At 39.9% G+C, this 12,408-nt stretch overlaps 1 protein-coding gene across 3 annotated transcripts in view; it reads left to right on the top strand.

Annotated features, from left to right (window-relative positions):
* The first annotated feature begins 9,645 nt into the window (after positions 1-9,645).
* The window catches only part of ccdc149.L (coiled-coil domain containing 149 L homeolog), a 61,414-nt gene continuing 58,651 nt past the window's right edge, over positions 9,646-12,408 (top strand). The window contains exon 1 of one of the 3 annotated variants that reach the window (XM_018228972.2): positions 9,646-9,861. In XM_018228972.2, coding sequence (XP_018084461.1) covers positions 9,760-9,861 — 102 coding nt within the window. In that variant the 5' untranslated portion in view covers positions 9,646-9,759. The remainder of the gene's footprint in view (positions 9,862-12,408) is intronic. The other 2 variants (XM_018228966.2, XM_018228977.2) reach the window with 2 other exon arrangements.

Below are 12,408 nucleotides of genomic sequence, written 5' to 3'. Positions count from 1 at the left end.
AGAGGTCAAAAATTGTCAAGAGCAGGCCAAGCTCATAGCAGATGGAGTTCAACTGCAGTTGGAGACAGACAGAGGTCAAAATTCAGACGGAGTTGAAGCAAGAGAATATCCAGGAATCAGGACAGGTTTTTATGCAAAATCAGTAGTAGCAAACTCAGGATCCGGCGCAAGGATTATAACCAAGCCCCCATAGAAGTGCAGAAGAACGTGCACCATGACCCATGCACACAGGCCAACACGTCATTGGAAGATGGAAGAGCAGCATGAACATGGAGTACCTAGTTTTCTTGAATGACATTACATTGTGCGGTACGCCCATGATGTTTCTCCATTAAGTTTGCCTGTTAAAGGAGAATTCAATCCTTAACTAAGAAAAAACCCTACCCCCCTACCCTACGTAGACCCACCTCCCTCCTCCCCCCAGCCAAGTTGCTACCCCGGGGGAAATGCCCCAAACTTTTTACTTACCCCTCGTTGCAGATTCAGGGATCGCAGTTCACAGTAGCCATCTTCCGGGTCTTCGTGTCTTCTTTCTGCGTTTCTGCAATTTCCGTCTATTTCGGCGCATGCGCAGTGGTTGCGAACTGGGAAATTGCTCCAACTGCGCTGCTTTGCCGGTCTCAGTCTCAGATTACCGAAGACCCGGAAGATGGCTGCTGTGAACTGCGATCCCTGGATCTGCACCGAGGGGTAAGTAAAAAGTTAGGGCCATTTTCCCGGGTTAGCAGCTAGGCTGGGGGAGAGGAGGGGGTCTACGAAGGGTAAGGTTTTTTTTTAAGTTAAAGGTTGAATTCTACGTTAAGATTTCTTCATGTAGTGTGGAGTAACCATCTGCTATGCAAGTGGTTAAATATGAACAAATAATATTGTGCCGTGGTTAGATTTACTGGCGGGGTGTGGGTCTGCGGGGCCCATTGGGTTTTCTCCCAGTATCCCGCCCCAGTCAGACCCTGTTATGCTCACCCAGCAAGCTCTAAACTGCCTCTTCATTGGAAAACAGAAAAAGCCTATATTTCACCTTTAAAATCTGTAGTCATTTACTTCCTATCCAAGTAACTGATAAGAAACAGTAACAGAATCAAAGAAGAAAAAAGCATGTGGAATCTATATAGGATTTACGCATTTAGTAGTAATAATGTTCCATTAGATTGCAGAACATTAACAAGCAGAGGCATGTCTGTCCTAACAGGAAATCCAATTACCAACCAGATGCAATTTTCATTGAAGCCTTACAGCTCCAGAAGTAAAAATGATGCAGAAAGCCATAGTCAAACATTCAAATATTGATTTCTATTCTCAGAAGGTGGCTTTTGCTTACATTTGTTTCTATTTATGTATATTTATTTTTAAAGCAACCTTATTGTATTGTTGTAACGCTAAAAAAATCTCTGGTTTAGAGTAGTGGCTCTCAAGCTGTGTGGCACACCCAACCCCCCCCCCCCCACATGGTGACTTAAGGGCCATGGCCGACTTGGAAGATTTGTCGCCTGTGATACATTTCTGCTACTGCAGGCGACAAATCTCCCGAAAATGCTTCTCCATCAGCAATAAATGAAATCACCTGTGGCAAAACCTACGCATCGCTTCTCATTTTTTCTGGAGTCACACAAAGTTTCCTCGTAGGTTTTACCACTGGGTATTTCTATTATTTCCGATGGAGAAGCATTTTCAGGAGATTTGTTGCCCGCAGTAGCGACTGGCGACAAATCTCCCCATCGCCCATGGCCCATAAGCAGTGGCAGGGGGGCCCAGCCTAAAGGACAGCTAGGGGGTCAATTATCAAAGGTTGAGTTGTTTTTTTACCCGAAAGATTTTTTAGGGTATTTTTGAGTCAGAACTCAAATTGTTGGGTTAAAAAAATACCGAAACAGTTTTTTTTTAAATAAAAAACTGGAAATGACTCGAATCCAAAAATACTCCATTTGAAGATGTTAATAGCCTTCATGATTTGGGTTTTTTCGGTCGGTTTCGCTCAAAAACTCGATTAACTTGAGAATTCTGGTTTTGCACGACAAACAAGTTTCTTCCATTCAGGTTTTTTTTCATAAATTAGAGACCATTCCAGTTGTGAGTTCATTCGAGGTATAAAAAAAACTTCACAAACCTCTAAAACTCCACCTTTGTTAAATAACCCCCTTGGGTAAAGTTTTGTGGTGGTCTTACACTACCTGACCATCAAGCTGGGGTGTCTAGGAGAGGAAATGGCCATATTCCCAAATTCTCACGATAACTGATCTTCAGGCTGAAGCTCCCCCAGGGGTGCCAGCTTCACAGTTTGGGAACCACTGCACTTAGGGTTATGGCCATTCCATAGAAAAGCATGAGACACTTCATGCCTTTAAATGCCACGTGTGCATTAACCTAACTGCCAGCGTTGTCTCTGGCTTACAGACAAAGAGGATGTTCCTTATGTAATGTGTGGTACAATATATTATACAGTAAATATATATCAAAGATCTATATATCTATGATATGATATTATATCAATATCAATTTATTTTTAAAACAGGTATTCATTACCCCCAGGAGGTGATACATAGGCCATGTGTCAGACATACAGATACGTATTTTTCACATATGCTTTGGGAATAGGATAAAAGGTCAGACTGAAAAGATCACAGACATGCCATTTCTAACATCATCTATGTATAAATTAAAAAAAAAAAAAAAGTAAAATGCTGAATATATTTGCTATGATTTTTAATATGTTTTGAAATGCACTAATGTACATTAATAGTAGTTTATACAAAGTAGCAAATGTAATAAAAATGCAAATTCATGGAAACATTTTAAGATTGTACATATATTTATCACTTATTTTGGTACAGTATTAAGGTTTCAGTGGTATGAACACTGCTAGAAAACAATGCATTTCTACAAATAAAGCAGTTATGACAAACAATGAGATTTTCTTTATTTTTGGACCTGGATACACAACAGGAGTAGCAGCTTTGTGCTGCTATCTCTCTTACTAAACCCTGTGCAATAATATGATTTAGATGCAATACTTCATTTGGGGTATTGTAAGGCAGGGAATGGATAGTTTCTCTTAGATGGCCGGTTCTTCCTCTGTGATTTTTTACATATAAAACATATTGTCATATTGCTCAGTTGCACTGTTTAGCATCTCCTTTATCTTTCAGTATACTGCTGGGAGAATCTATCTTTAGCACACAGATTTCCCCAAGGTATTTATTGAGAATATTAACCTTCATGCTAGAAGGCAAATAAGTACATTGGCTTTAAGCACAAGAGAAATATATTATTATGTAAAAAATCAAATGACATTCAGACAGCCATCTTTACTAATAAGAATATTTTACATTTGGGTAAACAATAGCAGCCGTGTTGCTGCCGAACGGGCAGTTCTCTACAGGTATGAAAAAAATACACGCAAAGGCACATACAGTCATATGAAAAAGTTTGGGAACCCCTCTTTGGAGTTTTGTTTATCATTGGCTGAGCTTTCAAAGTAGCAACTTCCTTTTAATATATAACATGCCTTATGGAAACAGTAGTATTTCAGCAGTGACATCAAGTTTATTGGATTAACAAAAAATATGCAATGTGCATCATAACAAAATTAGACAGGTGCATACATTTGGGCACCCCAACAATCAATACTTAGTTGAGCCTCCTTTTGCAAATGTAACAGCCTCTAGACGCCTCCTATAGCCTTTGATGAGTGTCTGGATTCTGGATGGTGGTATTTTTGACCATTTGTCCAAACAAAATCTCTCCAGTTCAGTTACATTTGATGGCTGCCGAGCATGGACAGCCGGCCATTCCAGAATATTTTACTTCTCCCTCTGCATAAATGCCTTTGTAGATTTCCAAGTGTGTTTAGGGTCATTGACTTGTTGGAATGTCCAACCCCTGCGTAACATCAACTTTGTGACTGATGCTTGAACATTATCCTGAAGAATTTTTTGATATTGGTTTGAATTCATCCGACCCTCGACTTTAACAAGGGCCCCAGTCCCTGAGCTAGCCACACAGCCCCACAGCATGATGGAACCTACACCAAATTTGACAGTAGGTAGCAGGTGTTTTTTTGTTATGACCAAATAACTAAATTTCTGTCTCATTAGTCCAAAGCACTTTGTTCCAAAATGACTGTGGCTTGTCTAAATTAGCATTTGCATACAAGAAGCTTTGTGGCGTGAGTGCAGAAAGGGCTTCTTTCTTTCTTGGCCTGCCAGACATGGGTTTTACAGCAACTGTGCCTGTGGCCTTCCATTTCCTGATTACATTCCTTACAGTTGAAACTGACAGTTTAAACCTATGAAATAGCTTTTTGTAGCCTTCCTCTAAACCATGATCCTGAACAATCTTTGTTTTCAGATCTTTTGAGAGTTGCTTTGAGGATCCCATGCTGTCACTCTTCAGAGGAGACTCAAACAGAAGCACAACTTGCAATTGGCCACCTTAAATACCTTTTCTCATGATTGGACACAGCTGCCTATGAAGTTCAAGGCTAAACAAGCTAATCCAACCAATTTGGTATTGCCAATAATCAGTATTGAGCAGTTACATGGATTCAAATTAGCAAAATTACAAGGGTACCCAAATGTTCGCACAGTCAGTTTTTCACATTTGTATTAATTTCATACTACTGAATACTGCTTCATTAAAAAGCTTTGTTCAGAAAACACCCCAGTACTCAGATGTTCCTGAGAAATGAAAGACATACAGTAGCACTGTTGTCTTTTTTGTTGAAAGTGTAGTAAATTATTATGCAGGCTGAGAGGGGTTCCCAAACTTTTTCATATGACTGTATATATATGTGAAACTTCAAATGCTTGGCACAGGTTCCTGGCATGTTCTGCTCCTGTGCTACATCATTAACACATTTATTACTAGGGATGCACCTAATCCAGGATTCGGTTCGCGATTTGGCCTTTTTCAGCAGGATTTGGATTCGGCCAAATAGAAAGTGCCTGTCCCAAACCTAATCAGAATCTTTAAAATAATGTGCCTTTTCGTCACACAAACAAGGAAGTAAAATTTTTGTATCCCTGCGAGCAGCGCTAGGTTTTATTTATCCCTTCAATGCAGTTTGCACATTTTTGCTGTTTTGCTAATTTTAGGTGAAAAGGGAGGTTACCCATCTCTAGTTGTGATCTGATTATCTGGCCATGGTCATGCGATTGGATCAGCCTGATATTGCCTCAAGTTTGACATAGTGACCTTGTGTATGGTGCCCTGGGGTGGGCATTCCAGACTGATATCTGGTGGAAAATTGGCTGATGTCGTTGTGATTAGTGACAGGCTAAATTCTTTGCCAGGTTCACTGTGAAAAAACACCCATTGACTTCAATACATTTGGTGACGCAAAAAGGCACAGATTAACCATCACTAGTTGTGATCCAATTGTTTGGCCCATGTCCATGAGATTGGATGAGCCCAATATTGCCTGCCTCAAGGTGGAAATATATGGGAAATATCTGCTCATTTGGTGACCTTGTGTATGGTGCCTTCCCTCGATGTATGTGGTCCTCACCCTGACAGTATATAATAGAAAATCATCATACTTACCGAGATTAACAGAGGGTTAATCCCCCCCTGCCGCGAGGAAGTGACAAGTTATTAAAGGACTTCCCTTCCCCCAATTGCCCATTCTTACTAACCCAGGGAGGGGGAGAGTAGCCAATAAGTATGGCCATTTCAATGAAAATAAGGTTGTATCCTAATCTGATTATAGCATTATTCTAGACCCAATGTTGGGCTGACCTCTGACACAGGCAGATCTTAATTAAATCAAGTGATACGGGGCCTGAAAAAAATACACAGAGCCCAAGATCCATGTGTCCATGGCCTTAAAGGGATGGTTCACATTTAAGTTAACTTTTAGTATGTTATAGAGTGGCCAACTCTAAGCAACTTTTCAATTGGTCTTCATTGTTTTTTTTGTTTTGTTTTTTTTAATTTCAATTATTTGCCTTTTTCTTCTGCCGCTTTCCACCTTTTAAATGGTGGTCACTGACCCCATCTAAAACACAAATGCGCTGCAAGGCTACAAATTGCTACTTTTTATTACTAGTCTTTCTGTTCAGGCCATCTTCTATTCATATTCCAGTCTCTTAGTCAAATCAATGCATGGCTGCTAGGGTAATTTGGATCCTAGCAACCAGATTGCTGAAACTGCAAACTGGAGAGCTGCTGAATCAAAAAAACTAAATAACTCAAAACCTACAAATAATAAAAATAAAAAAACAATTGTCTCGGAATATCACTCTCTAAATCATACTAAAAGTTAACTCAAAAGGTGAACAACCCCTTAAAGAATACTCCCTCAATGCATTGTTTATAAGGAGGGATGTTAGTAATGTGTTCATACAATAGTGGCCCAGTCATAAACAGCAGAGAATCTGTGGAACTATTTTACAATAGTGTCAGCCTGGAAGAAATCTCACTCCCAAGAAAGTGCAAAACTGGTACAGGTATGGGACCTGTTATCCAGAATGCTTGGGACCTGGAGTTTTCTGGATAATGAATCTTCTTTAATTTGAAGCTTCATACCTTAGGTCTACTTAAATCATGTAAACATTAAATAAACCCAATAGGCTGGTTTTGCTTCCAATAAGGATTAATTATATCTTAGTTGGGATCAAGTACAAGTTACTGTTTTATTATTACAGAGAAAAAGGAAATCATTTTTAAAAATTTGGATTATTTGGATAAAATGGCATCTATGGGAGACCTTTCCTTAATTCTGAGCTTCCTGGATAATGGGTTTCCAGATAACAGATCCCATACCTGTACTTACCTACTCCAAAGGACTATATTAAAGGGGACCTGTCACCCTAAGAAATAATTCCAAATTATTTTCTATCATGTTAGTTGAGAAAAACAGGCTTTTCCTACACTGTATTTATTATTTACATTTTGTTTCCTTTAGTCTTGGAATTACACAAACACGGCATGCAGGCAGGAGCCATTTTGTGGCAATTTGTTATTAAGACAAATTGTGTATCACCCCAAAATCTTGTGTTTGCACAAGAATGGGGAACCAAATGCCCATGTGCAGTGCCCTACATAATAATAGAGCATGGGGAGGAGTGAGAAGTGCAATAGCATGTAGGAAATGCTAAATGGAAAGTGAAAGTAATTGACTGCCCAACCTCTATGCCTCAGGCCTAGAGGCGGGGCAAATAATGTTTGATTGACAGCTCAGATATTTATATACCCTTTATAACAGGTATGAATGTTTAAATGAAAAAAAGAATTTGGGTTCAATGTTTAATTTGCAAAGGACTTTCATTATGCAGCTTTTTATGTCTAGGTGACAGGTCCACTTTAATAATGAAAGTGTGGGGTTCAATACTTGCAAATCACATCCTTCAGTTTTATCATTTTAAGATTCTTTATTTTCATTATTATTATTTAAAATAACATTTCATTTCTGATTGCTTTGAAATGAAATATTATAGAGAACATTTTAATCCAGGAGTGCCTATACTAACGCGGGTCTACTTTTAGTGATGTTGTCCAATGAGGATCTACATCCATAAAAACATTATTAGCATTCTGTTTCATGGAAAATATTAATTAAATATTGATTTAGGAGAAAATGTATATTGTTATATTTAACAAACAACTATTCCTTATGTAATCTTAACATAATAAATAGGGATGTAGCGAACGTCGGAAAAAAAGTTCGCGAACATATTCGCGAACTTGCGCAAAAATGCGAGCGGTTCGCGAACGGTTCGCAAACCCCATAGACTTCAATGGGAAGGCGAACTTTAACATCTAGAAAAGACATTTCTGGCCAGAAAAATGATTTTAAAGTTGTTTAAAGGGTGCAACGACCTGGACAGTGGCATGCCAGAGGGGGATCAAGGGCAAAAATGTATCTGAAAAATCTGCCTGTGTGTGCTTGGAAGAGATAGTGTAGGGGGAGAGCTGTTAGTGATTTCAGGGACAGATGATAGTAAGCTTGCTGGCTAGTAATCTGCTTGATACTGCTCTGTATTGGAGGGACAGAAGTCTGCAGGGATTTGAGGGACATTTTAGCTTAGGTAGCTTTGCTGGCTAGTAATCTACTGTTCTCTTTAAACAACTGCCATACGTTGACCTTGTAGGCATTGTTTGCCCAGTTTTTTTGGACGCAGCCACTGAAGCACAGTTGCCAGAAAAAATATGCCATATAAATGCTGAAAATAGTAATTTTTCGCCATACGTTGACCTTGTAGACATTGTTTGCCCAGTTTTTTTGGACGCAGCCACTGAAGCACAGTTGCCAGAAAAATTATGCCATATAAATGCTGAAAATATAAATTTTTTTGGTTGCAGCCACTGAAGCACAGAGGCCAGAAAAATTATGCCATATAAATGCAGAAAATATGCATTTTTTTGGTCGCAGCCACTGAAGCACAGTTGCCAGAAAAATTATGCCATATAAATGCTGAAAATATAAATTTTTTTGGTTGCAGCCACTGAAGCACAGAGGCCAGAAAAATTATGCCATATAAATGCAGAAAATATGCATTTTTTTGGTCGCAGCCACTGAAGCACAGTTGCCAGAAAAAATATGCCATATAAATGCTGAAAATAGTCATTTTTTGCCATATACGTTGAGTCAACGTATGGCAAAAAATTACTATTTTCAGCATTTAAAAAAAAAATGAATATTAAAAAAAAAAAATTAAAGTTGGTGCTGCTGAACTACTAGGAGCAGCAGATTAGCACACCAGTCCCACTCCCCAACACTGCTAGACTAATAGCACTGGGCTCTTATAGTAGTAGTAGTAGTAGTAGTAAAACAACAAAAAAATAAATAAAAGCAGTCCTTACAAGGACTACTGTTATTGCAGCAGTCAGCAGATGAGATCAGAAGCAGGACAGCTGCCCACTGCAGCTACATACAGAGCACTGCAGTAGAAGGTAGATTACTAGCCAGCAAAGCTACCTAAGCTTAAATGTCCCTCAAACCCCTGCAGACTTCTGTCCCTCCAATAACAGAGCAGTATCAAAACGATTACTAGCCAGCAAACTTTCAACTGTCCCTGAAATCACTAACAGGCAGCAGCTCTCTCCCTACACTATCTCTTCAGCACACACAGGCAGAGTGAAAAAACGCTGCAGGGCTTCGGTTTTTATAGGGAAGGGGAGTGGTCCAGGGGAGAGCTTCCTGATTGGCTGCCATGTACCTGCTGGTCTGGGGTGAGAGGGCAAAAAAAAGCGCCAACAATGGCGAACCCAAAATGGCGAACGTCGCGCGACGTTCGCGAACTTCCGGCGAGCGCGAACACCCGATGTTCGCGCGAACAAGTTCGCCGGCGAACAGTTCGCGACATCTCTAATAATAAATATCTGCATAAAAAGCATGGAATAGGAGGGTTATATAGATGTAGATCCCAATGTACCTTTTGGGCACCCCTGTTTTAAACTATAAATTGAACTATAAATATTCAGTAAAATAAAAGTAGTTGACCAAGGAAGTAACTATTTTTCTACGGGGCTGTATAATTAAAATTTTTCCCTCCAAAGGCTAATAAAAAAAATATGTATGTGCTGTAGTTCCAAGCTGATAAACAGCAGACAAATAAGCGCACGGCAGTGTAAATAATAAGGGAGGCAAGAGAGGTGGGTTGTACATTTGTTATGCAGTCATGCAGGATACGGCCTGATAGCTGGCAGGTAGTGTAACAGGTTTCTCCCATATGTTCCTGCTGTCCCCTCCCTTGCAGGGTTAGTTATAGCTGACGTAGAACAAACACTGAGAAGCTGATCGGGCTCAGGAAGCTGCACTTCATGGCTGACTGGATTACTGTACAATTCCCTGGCCCCCGGCAAGGGCTCTCAGTCATGCATAGTGAGCAAAGGGAAAGTGACTGGCAAGGGCTTGTCAATGAGGTGAGTGATGTGTGTGAGGTGAGTGATGTGTGTGAGGTGAGTGCTGTGTGTGTAAGTGATGTGTGTGTGAGTGCTGTGTGAGGTGAGTGCTGTATGTGAGGTGAGTGCTGTGTGTGTGAGGTGAGTGCTGTGTGTGTGAGGTGAGTAGTGTGTGTATGAGGTGAGTGCTGTGTTTGTGAGGTGAGTGCTGTTTGTGTGAGGTGAGTAGTGTGTGTATGAGGTGAGTGCTGTGTATGTGAGGTGAGTGCTGTGTGTGTGAGGTGAGTGCTGTCTGTGTATGAGGTGAGTGCTGTGTATGTGAGGTAAGTGTTGTTTGTGTGAGTGCTGTGTGTGTATGAGGTGAGTGCTGTGTGTGTGTGAGGTGAGTGCTGTGTGTGTGAGGTGAGTGTTGTGTGTGAGGTGAGTGCTGTTTGTGAGGTGAGTGCAGTTTAAGTGATGTGTGTGTGAGTGCTGTGTGAGTGTATGAGGTGAGTGCTGTGTGTGAGGTGAGTGCTGTATGTGTATGAGGTGAGTGCTGTGTGTGAGGTGAGTGATGTGTGTGTATGAGGTGAGTGCTGTGTGTGTGAGGTGAGTGCTGTGAGGTGAGTGCTGTGTGTGAGGTGAGTGCAGTTTAAGTGATGTGTGTGTGAGTGCTGTGTGAGTGTATGAGGTGAGTGCTGTGTGTGAGGTGAGTGCTGTATGTGTATGAGGTGAGTGCTGTGTGTGAGGTGAGTGATGTGTGTGTGAGGTGAGTGCTGTGTGTGTATGAGGTGAGTGCTGTGTGTGAGGTGAGTGATGTGTGTGTAAGTGATGTGTGTGTGAGTGCTGTGTGTGTATGAGGTGAGTGCTGTGTGTGTAAGTGATGTGTGTGTGAGGTGAGTGCTGTGTGTGTGTGAGGTGAGTGCTGTGTGTTTGAGGTCAGCTGCTTCATGTAAATGTGTGTGCTTAGTACATAGGGCTAGGAAACAGCTGCCTGTGGAAATAATAAACCATTTATGGGGGAAATGGAACCATTCCCCAACCCCATGTTGAATATAAAGATATAACTGCCTGCTTCTCTTTGCAATTTTTATCAAAAGGGCCACTGTGAAGAATAAAAATCCCCACAAACTCAGGATTTGGTTGCTTTTACCTGCCACACTATGCTGTGCAACATGCAGCTGATACAAATGGTGGCTTTGCTTAAAGTGGTTCACCTTTCATTGAAAGAGGTGGTTAACTTTTAGTATGTTATAGACTGGGCAGTTTTATTATTTGCCTTCTTCTTTTGACTCTTTCCAACTTTCAAATGGGGGTCACTGACCCCATCTAAAAAACAAATGCTCTTCGGCCGAATCTGAATCCTGCTGAAAAAGGCTGAATCCTGGCCGAATCCTGGTGAACAACCCCTTTCTGTTATTGAATGGTTAGTTTTTCAACTTTTCAATTGGTCTTGTTTTTTTTTTATAGTTTTTAAATGCTTTGCCTTCCTAGTCTGACTCTTTCCAGTTTTCTAATGGGGGTCACTGACTACATGCTTTTGATTCAGTCCCGCTCCTATTCATTCAAATCAATGCATGGTTGCTATGGTAATTTGGACCCTAAGCTGCTCAATAAAAAGAATACAAAAAACTCAAAAACAACAAATAATAAAAAATAAAAAAACAATTGCAAATTGTCTCAGAATATCACTCTCTACATCTTACCAAAAGATAGCCCAAAGTTGAACAACCCCCTTTAAGTTTTATTATGTTGTAAAGAGTTTTCACCTTTTACTATTTGTGTTTTTTTAAATGAATTAGCTTTATCCAGCAACTTTTAAGCTGTTTTAAGCAATTTCAGCCATCTGGTTGCTAGGGTCCAAGTTACCCTAGCAACCATGCATTAATTTGAATAAGAGACTGGAATATGAATGGAGAGGGACTGAATAGAAAGATGAGTAATAAAAAGTGGCATTACAATGCATTTGTTTTTAGATGGGGTCAGTGACCCCTATTTGAAAGCTGGAAAGAGTCAGAAGAAGAAAGCAAATAATTCAAAAACTATAACAATGAAAAAATGAAGGCCAATAGAAAAGTTGCTTAGAACTGTGCATTCTATAACATACTAAAAGTTAACTTAAATGAGAACCACCCCTATAAATTGCAAGGGCCCAGGGCACACTGGACTTTATAGCCTATAGTAAAAACAAAAATTGCAGGGTTGGAACCTGTAACCCACCTCCCGCGAAATTAGAAATTGTGTAAAAAAGTTCCAGGAAGGTCAATTTCACAAAATGTTTGCTTTAAAATGAGCACAAAGAGTGGTAATTCACTATTCATACATGAAAATAATCAGTGCAACAGGATCCCAAATATCAGTAAAAGTCAATCCTCATTGATTCACAAAACTTTTTATGGGCCACCAGACCATTGTCTATTCTCTTTTTATTTGCCTAATGGTTTGTGTAATGCTTTGTTATTTCTAGTGTGTATAAAGATTATTATTAGCATGTTTTTAATAAATCACACATATATTCTGCAGTGACATACAATATGAAGGTATATAAATGAAACATGCAGATGAAATACAAATATTTACCAATATAAG

The sequence above is a fragment of the Xenopus laevis genome, chromosome 1L (genome assembly GCF_017654675.1).
Source record: "Xenopus laevis strain J_2021 chromosome 1L, Xenopus_laevis_v10.1, whole genome shotgun sequence".
In the NCBI taxonomy this organism is placed as follows: domain Eukaryota; kingdom Metazoa; phylum Chordata; class Amphibia; order Anura; family Pipidae; genus Xenopus; species Xenopus laevis.
The sequence above is the reverse complement of the archived record's forward strand: the minus strand, read 5'-3'. Positions and strand labels throughout refer to the sequence as shown.